The following is a 16,554-nucleotide window of genomic DNA, read 5'->3' as shown; positions in this document are numbered from 1 at the left end:
TCACATGTTTCTTTACAGGGATAACAAGGAATGTGCCGCACACTGCAACCTGGTCTCTATTAATGTGTTTCGGAGCTTCCTGACGTCTGTGACCCAGAATAACCTGGAACTGGGATTGTGCAAAACTTTTCTCTCCGGGAAGCAGGTTATACATTTATGGACATACAGTATGCATATGAACTCTGTTTTATATACTATGTTGATGTAGTCACTGACAATCTCTATATACAGTTTTTAATATATAGATGTAGCTAGACCTATATAGATATAGTGACTGTCATTTAGTATATTTCATATTTAATTCATAGATAATCATTTATTCTGTATATACAATATATATTAATGTAGTATGTAAAGTCAATGTTGATCGATAGATAAAATATATACATATATATATATATTTATTTATTATGTAATATATTGCTGTAGTTGCTGTCATTAAATATATGCTGTCAATAAGTATATGGTCACTGTTATCCAGCTTTCACAGTGTGTCATTTACAGGTATAGTCAGTATTGTCAACTATTCAATATATAATATACAGATATCGGCAGTAACATTCAGTACACCGTTTATAGATTTAGTCACTCTTTCGTGATATACAATTTCTATGCAATGTGTCAGTGAGTGCATTGATGCCTGTATAAGGGACCCCTATGAAATGACAGGCACTCTTTAAAAAGGGTGACATGCTTATTTGAGACAAATTGGTAAAAAAGAAAATGCTTGACCCGACGCGTTCCACCCAGCAGGCAATGAAGAAGCCTGCCTGTAGCCCTCTGTCTTTTCCCTTCCTCCTGATGGGTTGTATTCATATTGTCAACTGTCACTATGAGAGTAATGGTGTCATAATATTGGCGCAGTTGTGGCGTTAATTAGCCGCATTGGCATTATAATTTTAAACATGGCCGTAAGCATTACGGGTCTGATTCTGTGTCACACCCAACGCCGATGTTCACAGAGTTGCATGATTTGTTTTTGCGTGCAGGAAAATCCCTAGAAACTCATGGAGTGCATACTTGTGTCCCCTCCTGATTTGGGAGGAGTGTATTCGAGATGTGATGGTGATGCAGAGAGAGCAGTGCGCCTACACCGGCCTTCACTACAGTACATACATTGTAAAGCAGGCAGGTGTCCGCTGTGTAGGAAACCACAAGGGGCTCAGCGGAGGAATCGACAATCTAAGGGCAGCCTGTAATACTGGGGCACCACATCCTGAGGGAGTTCTGGGGAGCATTTACGTTTTTGGTCCCTACCACATGCTCACACACACAGGGTACATTTTTGTCAGGAGACAATTAACCTACACACAAATAGTCGACACTTTTTTTTTATTTTATTTTTTAGGGTTAGGCACTTACCTTAGGGTTAGGCACTAGAAAGGATGGTTTGGGTCAGGCACCTACCCTGACGGATAGGGTTAGGCACCAGGAGGGAGGGTTAGGCACTTACCGGAAGGTTAGGGTTAGGCTTTAGAAGGGACGGTTATGGTCAGGCACCTACCCCGACGGTTAGGGTTAGGCACCTGGAGGGAGGGTTAGGCACCAAGGGGAGGGTTAGGGTTAGGCACCTGGAGGGACGGTTAGGGTTAGGCACCAAGGGGAGGGTTAGGCACCAAGGGGAGGGTTAGGGTTAGGCACCTGGAGGGAGGGTTAGGCACCTGGAGGGAGGGTTAGGCACCAAGGGGAGGGTTAGGGTGAAGATTAGGGCTACAAAAATAAGTAAACAATAATAATGTGTCGACCATTTTTTTGTGTCAACCTTTTGTTCATGTCGACCTATTGTCTGTTTAACATCTGGTGTCTACCTAGACATTGTCGACCTTTTTACTGTAGATCTATTAATCCACAACGGATCGGGTGCTCCAGTGGGAAGAAACTGGAGCACCCAGACGAAACCCACACAAGCACAGGGAGATGATAGGAGTACTAGCTGTTATGTTGCAATCTTGCAATTAAAAAGGGGGCTCAGAGTAGGGTTTAGCTGTTCATTCATCAGCACATTGTCTGTAAATATTTAGGACAGTTGATTCCACCTGATATATCGGGGCACCACGTCTGAGGGGACTCAGAGTAGAATGACATTCCCCCTGCCTAATTGGTACATTTTCAACATCATATGGCAATTCGGCATTAGGTTTTAACTACCAACAATAATATAGTCCTCTTTGGTTAAAAAATACTCCTCAAAAGTGTAAGAGTACTTTTACTGCGCCAAAAAGACCATAGTGTGACCACTGCATATAATCTATGTACAGCATATTGTCATTCACTTTATGTATAGTCTCTGTCATTGAACCTTAGAGCGTTCAGGTATATTTTAAATTAAACTTACTGATCCTACAGGTTATGGGCTCTTTTGTATATTTACTCACAGAGGGGGAGATGCATCAAACCTCCTAACTAGGGCAAGACGAGGTCTAATAACTAATCGTTGTTACAGGCAACTGTTCCGCTGGTCCTTTTCAGAGATTTGATACGTCTCCCCTAGAGTGGCAGATGGGACAATGCTTCAGCATCACAATTAAGGCTTTTGACCTGTAAGTCAAAATGGGCCCAGGATTTAAGGACTGCTTCCAAGAAGTTGGAAGTGGAGGTTAGAGGGGGCGGCATGTTATACGGTTGTGCTGCCTTATTGACCCTAGGGGAGCGGGCAAGAAGGGTTCCCGGAGGTTAGCTAGTGATTTGTGTATGGTTCTGGTATTACAGCATCTTCCATCCGGCTGTTACACTTATGCTTTGTAGAGAATGGGTTATGTCCTTCTGTCTACCTTGGAAAGAAACGATTACTCCAGCATTGGCCTTTAAATGCTGTTCATTGATGTTCATTGGAGGATCAGTACTCCAGTTTGGCACTACTACCCTGAAGGTGCGGAATCCGACTCCTCAGTTCTCACCAAGAACTGCCTCAAGGTCCGAATGGACTTCGCTGCCGGGAGCTCGCAGGTTGCATCGTGGTAAGACCAGAGTGGGATGTGATGGTAAAAGAGGAACTCTGGATTGAGATGAGAGGTACTAGCTGGAGACAATGCAGACAGTCGCTGAAGTCGGATGGGAGCAGCGAAGTGTGAGGTACTGAACCATGAAACACCCTGGACAAAGCAGGAACACAAATAGAATCACTGGAAGAAACTGATAGTTGGGGCCAACGGAGCTGGAAACACCAAGGAGACCAGGAACTAAGATCTGCAGTCCGCAAGGTAAGAAAAGAAGTTCTGGCAGTGATTTGCCAGAAAAGGAAGTTTAAATAAGATGGCTAATTCCCAAGGTCCTTGGGATAGGACAGACCTGGTCACATAAACAGAGTTTTCAAAGATGTGATTGCCTGCAAGCGGCCAAAGGTACATCTGAGATGGCGGTGCTCATGTCACTGAGACACAGGAGATCTAGAGTTCATCTAGAGCCAACAGAAGAGAGCTGCACTCCGGCAAGGATGCAAGACTGCCACGCTGGACCCAGTCAGCAACACTCATGGTCCAGCATCTGACAGTTTCTTCCTGTGTTCTGCTTTATTTGCTTCCTCTTCTCTTTATTTGTGGAGCCACCCAATAGCAGAACGTTGCTCTCCACCGATTGAATTATTAGCTGTGGTCGGAAGAATAGCCGGACACACGCGCATTTTCTATACTGTGGCTCATGGCTGGAAACCACCGTTTTTACATTTACTCTCTACGGCAATAATTCCTTTCCCACCAAAACCTTTGGGACATGGTAACTTATATACATTAATGATACATTTATTACAATTGAATAGTGAGAAATCTCCGCTATATTGTAAAAATCAATACACTGCATGGGGCAGATTCAATTACACTTGATACGGGATTGTTTGCCAAGCACAATCACAGAAGCCCAGAGAGAGAGACGCATTCCGCGTAGTCACCAGAAGCCGTCTCTACGGCAACTCGTTGGCCAATTGAATCGGTCACTATGCATCAGCTCCACCTTATTTTGAAGCCTTTATCATATAACGTGTAGCGTGCACGTAGTATCGCTGTTTATATCAGCTTCAATGTTGTGTAAGGACCTCATTAAGGTGCGATGGCACTGTAACTATTAGGGATTATCATATAGAGGGGGAGGTGTATCAAGCACTATCCCTGTGGCTAATGCAATTCTGTTCCCATCTCCCACCACCATCACTGATCCTTTGGGGTTTATGTGCTAAGTTGCAAATTTTAAAGACTGACGCCTCCTGTGCGCTATCCGATATCATGTGAAAAAGAAATCTCTGCGCTAATTATTTAATGAGAGGATTGATGTAAATGAATAGACAATCAACAGATCATTTATAATAAATGCAAATCGTTACTAACGATAAATAGTACACAGTAACCAGTCACACAAATATCAAAAATAAAAGCATCAATTAATACAAATTACTGCAATAATGCAAAAGTATCAAAACATTTAATAATTAGCGCAGAGATTTCTTTTTCACATTTTTTTATTTGGATCACCTGATTTTTCATGTGTTTTAATGTGTTACCACTAGCACATTTTTTCTCTCCTGCTTTTATATTGTTTTTCACATATAGTGTTATTGAACATTTAACACATAAATAAGTATTTTCTTCTTTTTTTTTTTCAAACAATTTTTATTGACAGATTGCCAAAAAAGAACAAAATACAATGACAGGTACAAATACAGATATTTGATAGAAATAAGTATTTTCTATTTGTGTTAGTTAAAATAGCGCTGGTCAGCTTTTTCTTGTTTGGTATAGCTATCCGTTATCATGCCCGTACACTGGGCCTGATTCAGAGCCGGACGCTCTAAACGAGCGCCCGCTTTGAATCAGGGCGTTTTTTGTTTTTTTTTGTTACGGCCTCTTGGCCGCTCGCATAGCTGTGGGTTACCACCCACAGCTTATGCGAGCGGCCATGATGATGGTCGCGATGGTCAAAACCATGGCGACCATCGGGCTTGCGACGAGACCCTGCGGTAAGGTCTCGTTGCCGCAAGCCCCAGAGTGCTTTTGGCTCTAACAGAGCCAAAAGCACTCCCACTGACATCACTTGTGATGTCAGTGGGGCCGGCCCCAGACGGTAGGCGTTCCCATGGGAACGCCTCCGTCTGGGCAGCCAAGCCCCCGGCCCGCCCACCAAAGGGGGCGTGCTGTCACTCAACATCGACAGCACGCCCCCTTTGGTACGAGACCCGGAGCGATGGCTTGCCCGTCGCTATCCGGGTCTCGCGCATGTGCACGACGGAGCCGGCTCCGTCGTGCGCATGCGCACTGGGCCACAATCGACCCGCTTGCGAGCACATAGCGCTCGCGAGCGGGTCTGAATCAGGCCCACTGTGCGATAAATCAGCCGATCCGACGGATTGGTACGATTTGGCTGCTATATCGCACCGTGTATGGCCATGATATCGGATAGTGCACACACCCGTGGGGTCGTACATCGCACCCCTAGATCTTACTGCAGGTTCAGTCATTCTGGGGATTCGATATGCGATCCCATGCAGCGCTATGCGGGTGGGGAAGGGGGCATATCGGGCGGTTGGCCACCCGATCGCACCGTGTGTGGGGACCGCCCGATATGTCGTACGTTAGATCCCCCGTCGCATTGCAAGGTGCATATCGCACCGTGTATGGCCGGCTTTAGTCTGAGTTATGCGTAAGGTATTTATGGAGTGTTTCTGGTTGCTTACAATGTTTATTTAACTTCAGTTTTTCATTGTCACGTGATACACAATATTGATGTCTCCATGTTACACATTTACTTAATTTGCTTTTATTTTTTATGTACCTACAGAGATCACCAGAAATTTACCAACTCCCCTAGAACCAAAGGCCATTAGCAGTCCTTGGGATGGACAAGGACAGAAGTCACATTACTGAGAAGATATTAAACCTCACCCTGGAGATCATCTTCCTGCTGACTGGGGAGGTGAGGGATTCTGGGAGTGTCACAGTGACATCACTCTTATCTCTATTACTAACACAGGGACATGACTGGGGAGGTGAGGGATTCTGGGAGTGTCACAGTGACATCACTATTATCTCTATTACTAACACAGGGACCTGACTGGGGAGGTGAGGGAGTCTGGGAGTGTCACAGTGACATCAGTATTATCTCTATTACTAACACAGGGACCTGACTGGGGAGGTGAGGGAGTCTGGGAGTGTCACAGTGACATCACTCTTCTCTCTCTTAATAACACAGGGATCTAACTGGACAGTGGACTAGTAGTAGGACTATGACAGAGACATTAAGCTAATTTTGTTCTTAATTTTTAGGCACTAGTACAGGAATCCCAAGCCATACATGTTTACAAATATAAATTTTCAATACACAGGATTACACAGTCGTTAAGAAAACATCGAATGAATATGTGACATCCAGGACCTATCCCCATGTGTCAGGCGGATGGAGCAATAATCAGATCCCCTTCTTTGTGCACCCACCTCACTCACTGATACATGAGAGACACAATGACCAGAAGATCCTGGAAGTCACCAACAAGATCATTCAGCTGCTGACTGGAGAGGTGACTGCTGGGAATGGGACATTATACAGTAACACCAGTTGATGTGTCTGGGTGATGACTGGAGAGGTGACTGCTGGGAATGGGACATTATACAGTAACACCAGTTGATGTGTCTGGGTGATGACTGGAGAGGTGACTGCTGGGAATGGGACATTATACAGTAACACCAGGGGATGTGTCTGGGTGATGACTGGAGAGGTGACTGCTGGGAATGGGACATTATACAGTAACACCAGGGGATGTGTCTGGGTGATGACTGGAGAGGTGACTGCTGGGAATGGGACATTATACAGTAACACCAGGGGATGTGTCTGGGTGATGACTGGGGAGGTGACTGCTAGGAATGGGACATTATACAGTAACACCAGGGGATGTGTCTGGGTGATGACTGGAGAGGTGACTGCTGGGAATGGGACATTATACAGTAACACCAGGGGATGTGTCTGGGTGATGACTGGAGAGGTGACTGCTGGGAATGGGACATTATACAGTAACACCAGGGGATGTGTCTGGGTGATGACTGGAGAGGTGACTGCTGGGAATGGGACATTGTACAGTAACACCAGGGGATGTGTCTGGGTGATGACTGGAGAGGTGACTGCTGGGAATGGGACATTGTACAGTAACACCAGGGGATGTGTCTGGGTGATGACTGTATCATTGTGTGTGTCAGGTTCCTATAAGGTGTGAGGACGTCACTGTCTATTTCTCCATGCAGGAGAGGGAGTATATAGAAGAGGACAAAGACATAAAGAATGAAGGTGTAATTGAGAATCACCAGATCTTCATATCGCTAGGTAAGAGGAGACTGTAACTTATTGTATAGGAGTAATCTGATAATCACATACAGACAATGTAGTCAGTCACTGTGTGTCTCCTACAGATGGAGCCAGTAACAGGAATACCCCAGAGAGATGTCCCCGTCCTCTTTATTCCCAGGATGATACAGAGGAGAATCACAGTGTCCTACAGGAGGATCAGGTAGGTGGGATTATGGGCCTCTCCAAATACTAATGTGACTGTATAGTAGTACAGAAGGTGTCTGCTGCTTTATATTCTTCTATATAATTCAAATTAATACGGATTTGTGGACTTTTTAGGATGAAGATCTGCTTGATATTAAAATAGAAGATATAGAGGAAGAAGAAGAGGTGACATATATGGGGGATGATCAGCTGTGTAAGGAGGAGGAAATCCCTACAGAATCAGGTATATAGAGGGCAGGGGCGCTGATTGTCTAATGAGCAGCTTGCACAGTGGGAACTACTACCCGCTAGATGTGAGAACAGGAAAATAGACGTTTGCTGCGCTATCAGACATTATACATTATACAAAGTAATGCTGTTGCTGTAAATGATTGCCAGTATATAGAATCTTTCTGCCTTTAAGGTGAGGAGATGAGGAATAATAATAATACGACAATCCCAAATGGGCAATATTGTCCCTCCAAGGATAAGTCCACAATATATTATTCCCCTCACGTGAATTTTAAGGCACAAAACGGGGTAGTAAAAGTTACAAATCTTTGTAGCTAGATCCGTTCTCTTATTCCATAGGCTGCTTGTTAATGAAGTGCAATGACACCGTGTATGGTAAGTGCATGGAAACCAGTTGAATCGGCCTCTGCCCGCTGTTGAATGGAGCAGCACATTCCCGGAAAACCTGCTCTGTGGGTCTATCGGCTGAGTAACCCAAAAGCTATCATTGTTTCTAACGAGCGGCAGTAGTGTTCGCAGCACGTCTGCTCTGTAAGTCGGACAGTTAAATGCTGTGGCTGCTGTCTGTGTCTCAGCCGGGGAGCAGCGCAAAGAATCTCTGGGTGGTCCGTGGCAGCAGTTTCGTCTGGTAGTGCGGGTGTAAGACAATTGCCGATAGGAGGATAGTAATATTGGCAACAATGTGACAGTGGCCCAGACACCTTGACGCCTTTCTTCGGGTTGTAATCTCCCAAGGGTCGGGCCGACATGCCCCGGCAATAACCCTGGTTATCCGCTCGGTGTAAAAGGTGAATTCTAGAACTGCCCAGCCCCCAACTGCACTGCGGCTTGGGAGGGTCTGCAGGCGAGATCACAGGACAGTTCCTGGGCATGTGCAGACCACTCCCCATCGGACATGTATGCCAATCATCGAGTTAGCGTACATCTTTGACTCAGGCCCAAAGTTCCAATTATCTTTTGAGCAGTCTTGATAGGCCAGTGCTTGCTGACCCCAGGATTTGTCTCCTACGTCCAATCATATCGCTTGCTCTTCCACCGATTCACAAAATGATTTTGTCAAAAGTATTTTGTGCTCTTAAGCAATGGGGGGAAAAAGATCAATCACTCCAAATGGCAAATTCGGGAAGAATATGCCCAGGGAAGTTTTGGAATTTTTGGCCTTCATGTCAAACTCCTTCACAATCCGATTTTCCAATGGCTGCGCTATAGCAAAGAAAACTGTAATTCCCTTTAATTATTATTGCCAATGTATAGAGAAACCTTTCTCTTATTTCTTATGCTGTACTGTATACTTTTGTTTGTGTCTAATTTCCCCCTCCTTTATTTCCAACAGATGGACACAACCGTGTGAACTTCTTAGAGGGACATCTCGTTTTATCTCCAGATTGTAAAACAGAAGATAACGTCACCACGCAAGATTCTCCCGAAGAAAACCCCATTACCCCAACCGGTAATCCGGAACACCTCAATGCAGAACTATCACCCGATCCCTCTAATCACGAGGAAGGCTCTCCAGACGTATCGGACATTGTCACGCGTACCACAGCTCATAGAGGTGATAAAATATTCCCATGTCCTGAATGCGGTAAATTTTTTACCCAGAACATAAATCTCATTCGGCACCAGCGAATTCATAAAGGTGAGAAGCCTTTTCGTTGCTCCGAGTGCGGGAAATGCTTTACACAGAAATCGCATCTCGCCGAACATCAGAAAATACACACGGGGGAAAGACCGTTTCTCTGCTCCGAGTGCGACAAGCGATTTACGCACAAATCTGACCTTGTCAGACATCACAGAATCCACACCGGCGAGAAGCCATTTGCCTGCTCCGAGTGTGGCAAATGCTTTGCTCAGAAATCCGTCCTGGTCCAACATCAGCGCATCCACAACGGCGAGAAGCCGTTTTCCTGTTCCGACTGCGGCAAATGTTTTACGCAGAAGTCCATTCTGGTTAAACATCGGAGGATCCACACAGGGGAGAAGCCGTATCCTTGTTTGGAATGCGGAAAGTGTTTCACGCGGAAATCGGTCCTCGTTGAGCACCAGAGGTTCCACTCCAATGAGAAGCCCTTTCAGTGTCCGGACTGTTTGAAGTTTTTCGCCCACAAATCGCATCTTGTAGAGCATCGGAAAATCCACACCGGCGAGAAGCCCTTCCAGTGTTCTGAGTGTGGGAAATGGTTTAGGTTCAAATCGGACCTCGTTAGGCATCTGAGAATCCACACTGGCGTCAAGCCCTTTCCGTGCCCCGATTGCGGGAAGTGTTTTACGCAGAAATCGGACCTGGTGGTACATCAGAGGATTCACAGAGGCGAAAGGCCCTTTTCCTGCTCAGAATGTGGGAAGTGTTTTACACAGAAATCAAATCTTATGAATCATCAGAGACTTCACACGCACCTACACAGGTGATAGACTGTTGGTACGTTGTGTAGGTCAACTGTGATTTATCCAGTGAAGGACTCTCATGAAGTATAATTTATTGCTCCATCCCTAACCACAGACTTTGCATCAATATCTCCTAGATTGTGCTGGTGCCTTGTACGTTATAGATGTATGGTTTTTTTTTTACTTTTCTAAGCTCATACCTTTTTCCAGGTCATTCTATTTATCCATGTAGGGTTCCATCCATGGTTTTATCCAAGTAGCTCAAACCTGAGACATTGATGTGGTGGATGTACAGAAACAAGTCCAGGTACTACCCTTCCATTGCTGTGCACGATTCATTCTCCAAGATTACCGGTGCCGACGAGGTCAATGTCATTTCTTGTACTTATGCCAATAGTGCCAATGGGGTACATACAGTATAATTTATTGTATTTGCATACATAACCTGATATGGTCAGACCGGGATGGGTATGGGATCCCCGCGCTGAGAATCCCGACGCCGGAATCCTGAATGGGTAACAATGCCAACACCTCTTGGTAAGTACCCTAACCCTTGCAGTCTGCTGCCAGTCTGCGTGCGGGATCGCAGACCCGGTTTGCCCATGCGCAGAATGGGTCAGTCATCGGGAATCTGCCTTCAGCAGTGCACTATCATGCAATTATGAATCAGGCCCACAGACGCTTAATTGCTCACGTTGGAGGCCGTACTCAGATGGAAAATATGCACATACTATAGGGTTGGTGCAAGTTTCGATGGCGCGACCGATGGTTGTATCCAAAGACTCACCCACCAAACCACATTACCACGCCTAAAGATGCTCAAAGTGGGCGTCTCAGTCCTGGCGCTGTCAGGCACATAGCTGTACACCAGGGGAAGGGCTGGTACTACCATTAGCATAAAGTCGCAGATGTTACTATGGCGCAAGACTCTGAGGCGGTCTAGGCAGCAGTATGAGACTCAAAATCGGCCCCTGGATGGTTCACATAAGCCCATGACAACTGGATTTGCATTTAGCAGGTGAAGCCTCTAGCTCTTTCATTAGTTGTTCATCTTGCATAAAACTTAGCACCTTAGGTGAAACTTCTCCCATGGCTTCAGTTCTCCGAACACAGGGGCCTGATTCACTCCAGATCGCAATTCTACTTATACATACACGACGCAGTCGCTAATGTCAGCGGTGCTATGTAAATGTTTGCATTCGCATTGCGATCCCAGCCTGACACAAGGACTCCCACTTCTCCTTACTCACATCCATATACTAGGGCTACATAGCGAAACCATCGGACTCATATGCACACTTGCACAAGCCCTGACCTTACTCAGAAATTGCTAACAGCCACGCACGCTATCAGTGCTATGGCTGCTTATAGCTACGCAGTGGATAATTTATGCACGCCCCTGCAACGGCGTTGTAACACTCTTGCACGCCTGCGTTCACCCGTCCACCCCCCATCACCACCGACAAACGTCCCTTCCTGTCAATCACTCTGCTCTGGGTCTGCATAGACTCTGCAGTCACAATTCCGAGCGCAATAGCTAGTTTGCGCAAGCACACTGCGTTGCATACACATAACGCAACAATCAGCCGATTGCGTGCATATAAGCAACTGCGTTCCTTGCTGAATCAGGCCCAACGAGTGAAGATCTAGACCAGAGGGCCTATTATTGGCGGCTTTGATCAGGTGGCAATAGGAATAAGTCGCTCAGTAGACTCAAATCAGTAGATTTGAGTCCTTTGTGCAGAACAGTTCGTATCTACTACTGACTATAGTTTATGGTTACAGAAAATCAGCCAAAAGAGCACATTCTCCAAGCAAGTATAATTTTCTGTGGTTACTAAAGTTTCAAGAAGAAAGATACATGGCTGCCAACTAATCACATGTACAAATGATGGTCAGGAGGATGATCTTATTGTTTACACGATAAATTAGCGAAATATTCATTGATCGTCTTGCCTCTAGTACAGTCTTATTTTTGTTTACAGCAGTGGTTCTCCAACTCGGGTCCCCACACAGGTCACGTTTTCCAGGTCACCCAGCAGGTGCACAGGTGGAGCTAATTATTTCACTTGTGATTCTGTGAGGAGGCCTGGAAAACATGCAGTTTGGGGTCCTGAGGGTCGAGTTTGAGAACCTGTGGTTTACAGTATAGAATGAGTTATATGTCCATGTAGGGAATGAGACAGTTGTTTTCTCAATGGGAGGTACTTGAATAGACACATCCCCTTTGGTTTAAGCCCTGAATGCAAGGTCAGATGATTTTATGAATAAGGTGTACACTCTCCTGTCAGATCTTTACGAGTTTATAGAATGTATAAGTGTGATGATAACATCTGTACTTGTTTCCTGTAAGAAATGATGTAGTTGTCTAAAGGGATTGTGCTTAGATAGTTATATGAATTTACGTTTACAAAAACAACCCCAGAGACCAGCCTAAAGGTTCAAATGGATGTACTGGGACTCCTGATGTATTATTAATCACCAAGGATAAAGGACTATGGGCCTGATTCAGAGCCGGACGCAATTAGCGCTCGCTCGTCCTGAAAATAGGGGTGGCTATTCAAATGAACCGTTCGCTGTTTGCGGTCTGTTCACGCCTCTAGGTCTGAACGAGCGAACAAAACTTGCGGTCGTTTTTTGGGAAACTACGCCCCCTGGCCGCTCGCATCCTACGTCATGTCCGCTATTTATTAGATTAATCGAGTACATCGAACAGGGTATGAACTGCTCGCTATTCTTGTGGTCGGTTTTTGCTACCACAATTTTGCGAGCAGTTCTGGCTATAAAATAACCCAGTGACGTGGTTAATGACGCTGCTGTTTTAATTATGCACACCCATAAAACGCCCGTTTTGACCTTTAAGCACGCCTGTGTTCTGATCTCCACTCCCCGTTTTCAAGCACCTTCCCCTGTTACCACCCACATACGCCTCATTCTGTCACTCAAATTATCAGGCATTCGCTATTTTGCGAGCACATGAATTTCGACCGCACTGACTGGTTCGCGCATGCGTATAACGATCCGTACGCATGCGCAGTTGGCCAAACATCGCTCGGAGCGAACGAGTTGCCGCTTACGAGTGGCTCTGAATCAGGCCCTATGTTCAGATAATAGAACTTATAATTTCCAGTGTAAACCCCTCAATGGGAAGAGGGTATTGTAGGTTGCATTGTGAATCTATGCTGGTACGTAGCTAAATAAACGTGATTGGTCATTTCCACGTTATACATGCCTCTTGATTTATCCCACAGTAGTGCGCAATTTTTCTTTTTTTTCTTGGCCCCACTGCTGTCACTTTAGATACATTTTTTTTATATTTCCCCCAAAAAAATTAGAGTTATGGTAAATACTTACCTTTGTTAACTCTCTTTCTTTGAAGTCCAAAGGGTCCACAGGAAGACCTTGGGGTGTAGGTGGAACGGAATCCGGGCACCACGCAGATAAAAGCTTTCAGCTCCCAGGATGCACTGGTCCACTCTCCCTGTACCCCGCCCTGAGCCAGAGGCACTTCAGTTGGTAATGAGCTAAAGGCCGAAGGAGGATAAAAGAGAGAAGGAAGACTGGAACACTGAAGAATCTCATGCTCACATAGAAGTAGATGGAAAACCGGTAACCAGAGCGAAGCCCATCTGAAGCCAGGTCCATCAGAGTGGGTGCCCTGTGGACCCTATGGACTTCGAAGAAAGAGATTTAACAAAGATAAGTTCTTACCATAACTATCATTTTCTGCAGGGTTCATAGGCTCCACAGAGAGAGGGATGTCCCAAAGCCGTCCTTTTAAGGGTGGGGACGCTCCTGTATTGAGAGGAGAATCCGGCGCCCAAAGGAAGCATCCTGAGAGGCAAAGGTATCAAATGCATAGAACCTTAGGTCTGGACAGAACACCACGTGGCCGCCTTACATAACAGAGGCGCAACGTGCCCACGAGGGACCCACAGACCGAGTAGAATGAGCAGTCACAGATGGCTGAATAGGAAGGCCCTCCTGAGTGTAAGCCTCAGAGATGTCATACGAAGCCATCTAGCCAGTGTTTGCAGTACAAACAAGGAGTCTGATTTCTGAAGGGAACTGGTATGGTCCACATAAATCCTGAGGGCACGGGCCACATCCAATGAGGCCTCACCTGCCGAGAGGACTTGAGATTGAAAGGCTGAGACGACAATTTCCTCATTAATGTGGAAACTTGAAACAACCTTAGGAAGGAAACCAGGGTGAGTCTGATGCACAGCGCTGTCCTGATGAAATATCAGAAATGTGGAGCGACAGGAGAGTGCCCCTACATCTGACACTCTTCTAGTGGAAGCTATAGCCAGAAGAAAGAGAGTCTTCACAGTCAGCCACTTGAGTCCGGGGGTTAAAATGGAGGAGCCTGGAGAGCCCGAAGTACAACAGTCAAGTCCCAAGGAGCCACTGGGTGTATAAAGGGAGGATGAATCCGGAGGAAACCCTGGAGGAAAGTGCGGATATCAGGAAGAGGAGCAATCCTTCGTTGGAACCACACTGAGAGAGACATGCACCTTCGGTGAGGCTAGGTGGAGGCCGAGATCCAATCCCGCTTGAAGGAAAGCCAAAACTCTGGAAATCCGAAACATCAGGGATTGTAACATCTGGGACGACACCATTGAAAGTAGGTATGCCACACTCTGTGGTAAATCCTGGCAGAGCCTGGCTTATGTGCTCTGAGCATAGTGTTACCCACAGAGCAGGAAAAATCTTTGGACCTCAGGAGGGAAGTCTCAAGAGCCATGCCGTCAAAGACAGACTACCCAGGTCCGGGTAAAGGCAAGGACCTTGAGACAATAGGTCCGGACGCTGAGGCAATAGCAATGGAGTGTCGATGGAGAGACTCTGAAGATCTGAGTACCAGTGACGTCTGGGCCACGCTGGAGCCATCAGCAGGACCGTGCCTCTTTGTTTGACCTCCCGATTGACTCGAGGAAGAAGGAAGGCTGAAGGAAACAGGTATGCAAACTGGAAAGTCCACTTCACCGACAGAGCGTCTACCACGATCACCTCGGCATCTCTTGTTCTAGACCCGAACACTGGCAGTTTGTGATTGTGTCAGGAGACCATGAGGTCCACGTCTGGAAGGCCCCACTTGTCCATTAGGAGTTGAAAAACCTCTTGTTGAAGAGACCATTCCCCTGGATGCACGTCATGATGGCTGGAGAAGTCCGCCTCCCAATTGAGAACTCCTGGTATGAACACTGCCGATATGGCTGGGAGATGACCTTCCGCCCATGACAGAATCCGTGACACCTCTGTCATTACCATCTGACTTCGAGTACCACCTTGATGGTTGATGTAAGCCACGGTTGTGGTGTTGTCTGACTGAACTTGCACGGGCTTCCCGTGAAGTATGTGTCTGGCCAGCTTGAGGGCCCTGAAGACAGCCCGAAGTTCCAATATGTTGATTGGCAGGGCAGATTCCACTGCTGTCCAACGACCCTGAAAAGAGTGCGGACCGGTCACTGCAACTAAACCCCAGAGACTGGTATCCGTCATCAGGATTATCCAGTTCGGGATCCAAAAGGGTCGTTCCTTGGTGAGATGGTCTATCTGTAACCACCAGGAAAGGGACAGACTCACCTCTGAAGAAAGCACCATCGTCTGTGCTTTTATCCGATATGAGGTAATCCGTTCCACCTGGAGGGGATCAGTTTCTGCAGGGGCCTGGAATGAAACTTGGCATATTCCACCATGTCGAATGTCGATACCATGGATCCCAGAACCTGCATCGCTGAGTGGATCGACACTCAGCGACCATGAGGCATCTGCGTACTCGCATCTGTAAACTGGAGATCTTGTCTGCAGTCAGAAAGATCCTCTGTTGTTGGGAATCCAACAGGGCTCCTAGATGGAGCATCCTCTGGGATGGAGTCAGGGATGACTTCTTCCAATTGATTAACCACCCGTGTGTCTGGAGAACAGAAATTGTTAGCTGCAGATGGTGGTGGAGTACTTCTGGAGACCCTGCCAACAGTAGAAGGTCGTCCAGGTATGGTAGCAGTTGGACACCCTGCCCCCGCAGATGGGCCGCCATGATAGCCATAACTTTGATAAACACCTGTGGTTCAGTAGATAGGCCAAAAGGCCCGAAACTGGAAGTGCTGTTGTATAGCAAACCGGAGATAATGCTGGTGAGAGGTACATGTAGGTGAGAGGTACATGCATGCAATTGGTACATGTAGGTATGCGTCCTGAATATCCAGAGATACCATAAAATCCCCAGGCTCCATAGCCAGTATGATGGAGCGTAGGGTTTCCATCCCAAATCGAGGCACCCTGAGGTATTTGTTCAGGGATTTGAGATTGAGGATAGACCGAAGAGATCCGTTTGGCTTCTGGATCAGAAAGAGAGTAGAAAAATAACCCGTTCCTCTCTGTGGTAACGGGACTGGTACAATGACCCCTGCTTGGAGCAAGGTCTGTATGGCTTTCTGGATCTGCACG

At 46.3% G+C, this 16,554-nt stretch overlaps 1 protein-coding gene across 2 annotated transcripts in view; it reads left to right on the top strand.

Annotated features, from left to right (window-relative positions):
• Window positions 1–12,668, top strand: part of LOC148500771 (uncharacterized) — a 97,344-nt gene extending 84,676 nt beyond the window's left edge. The window contains exons 2-8 of one of the 2 annotated variants that reach the window (XM_088451385.1): window positions 19–145; window positions 5,764–5,898; window positions 6,308–6,499; window positions 7,218–7,296; window positions 7,383–7,480; window positions 7,600–7,708; window positions 9,050–12,668. In XM_088451385.1, the coding sequence (XP_088307511.1) occupies window positions 5,821–5,898; window positions 6,308–6,499; window positions 7,218–7,296; window positions 7,383–7,480; window positions 7,600–7,708; window positions 9,050–10,125 (1,632 nt within the window). In that variant the 5' untranslated portion in view covers window positions 19–145; window positions 5,764–5,820 and the 3' untranslated portion in view covers window positions 10,126–12,668. The remainder of the gene's footprint in view (window positions 1–18; window positions 146–5,763; window positions 5,899–6,307; window positions 6,500–7,217; window positions 7,297–7,382; window positions 7,481–7,599; window positions 7,709–9,049) is intronic. The other variant, XM_088451386.1, reaches the window with a different exon arrangement.
• Window positions 12,669–16,554: the final 3,886 nt, after the last annotated feature.

Source organism: Taudactylus pleione, unplaced genomic scaffold, assembly GCF_031769625.1.
Source record: "Taudactylus pleione unplaced genomic scaffold, aTauple2 ptg000547l, whole genome shotgun sequence".
Taxonomy (NCBI): Eukaryota; Metazoa; Chordata; class Amphibia; order Anura; family Myobatrachidae; genus Taudactylus; species Taudactylus pleione.
The sequence above is the reverse complement of the archived record's forward strand: the minus strand, read 5'-3'. Positions and strand labels throughout refer to the sequence as shown.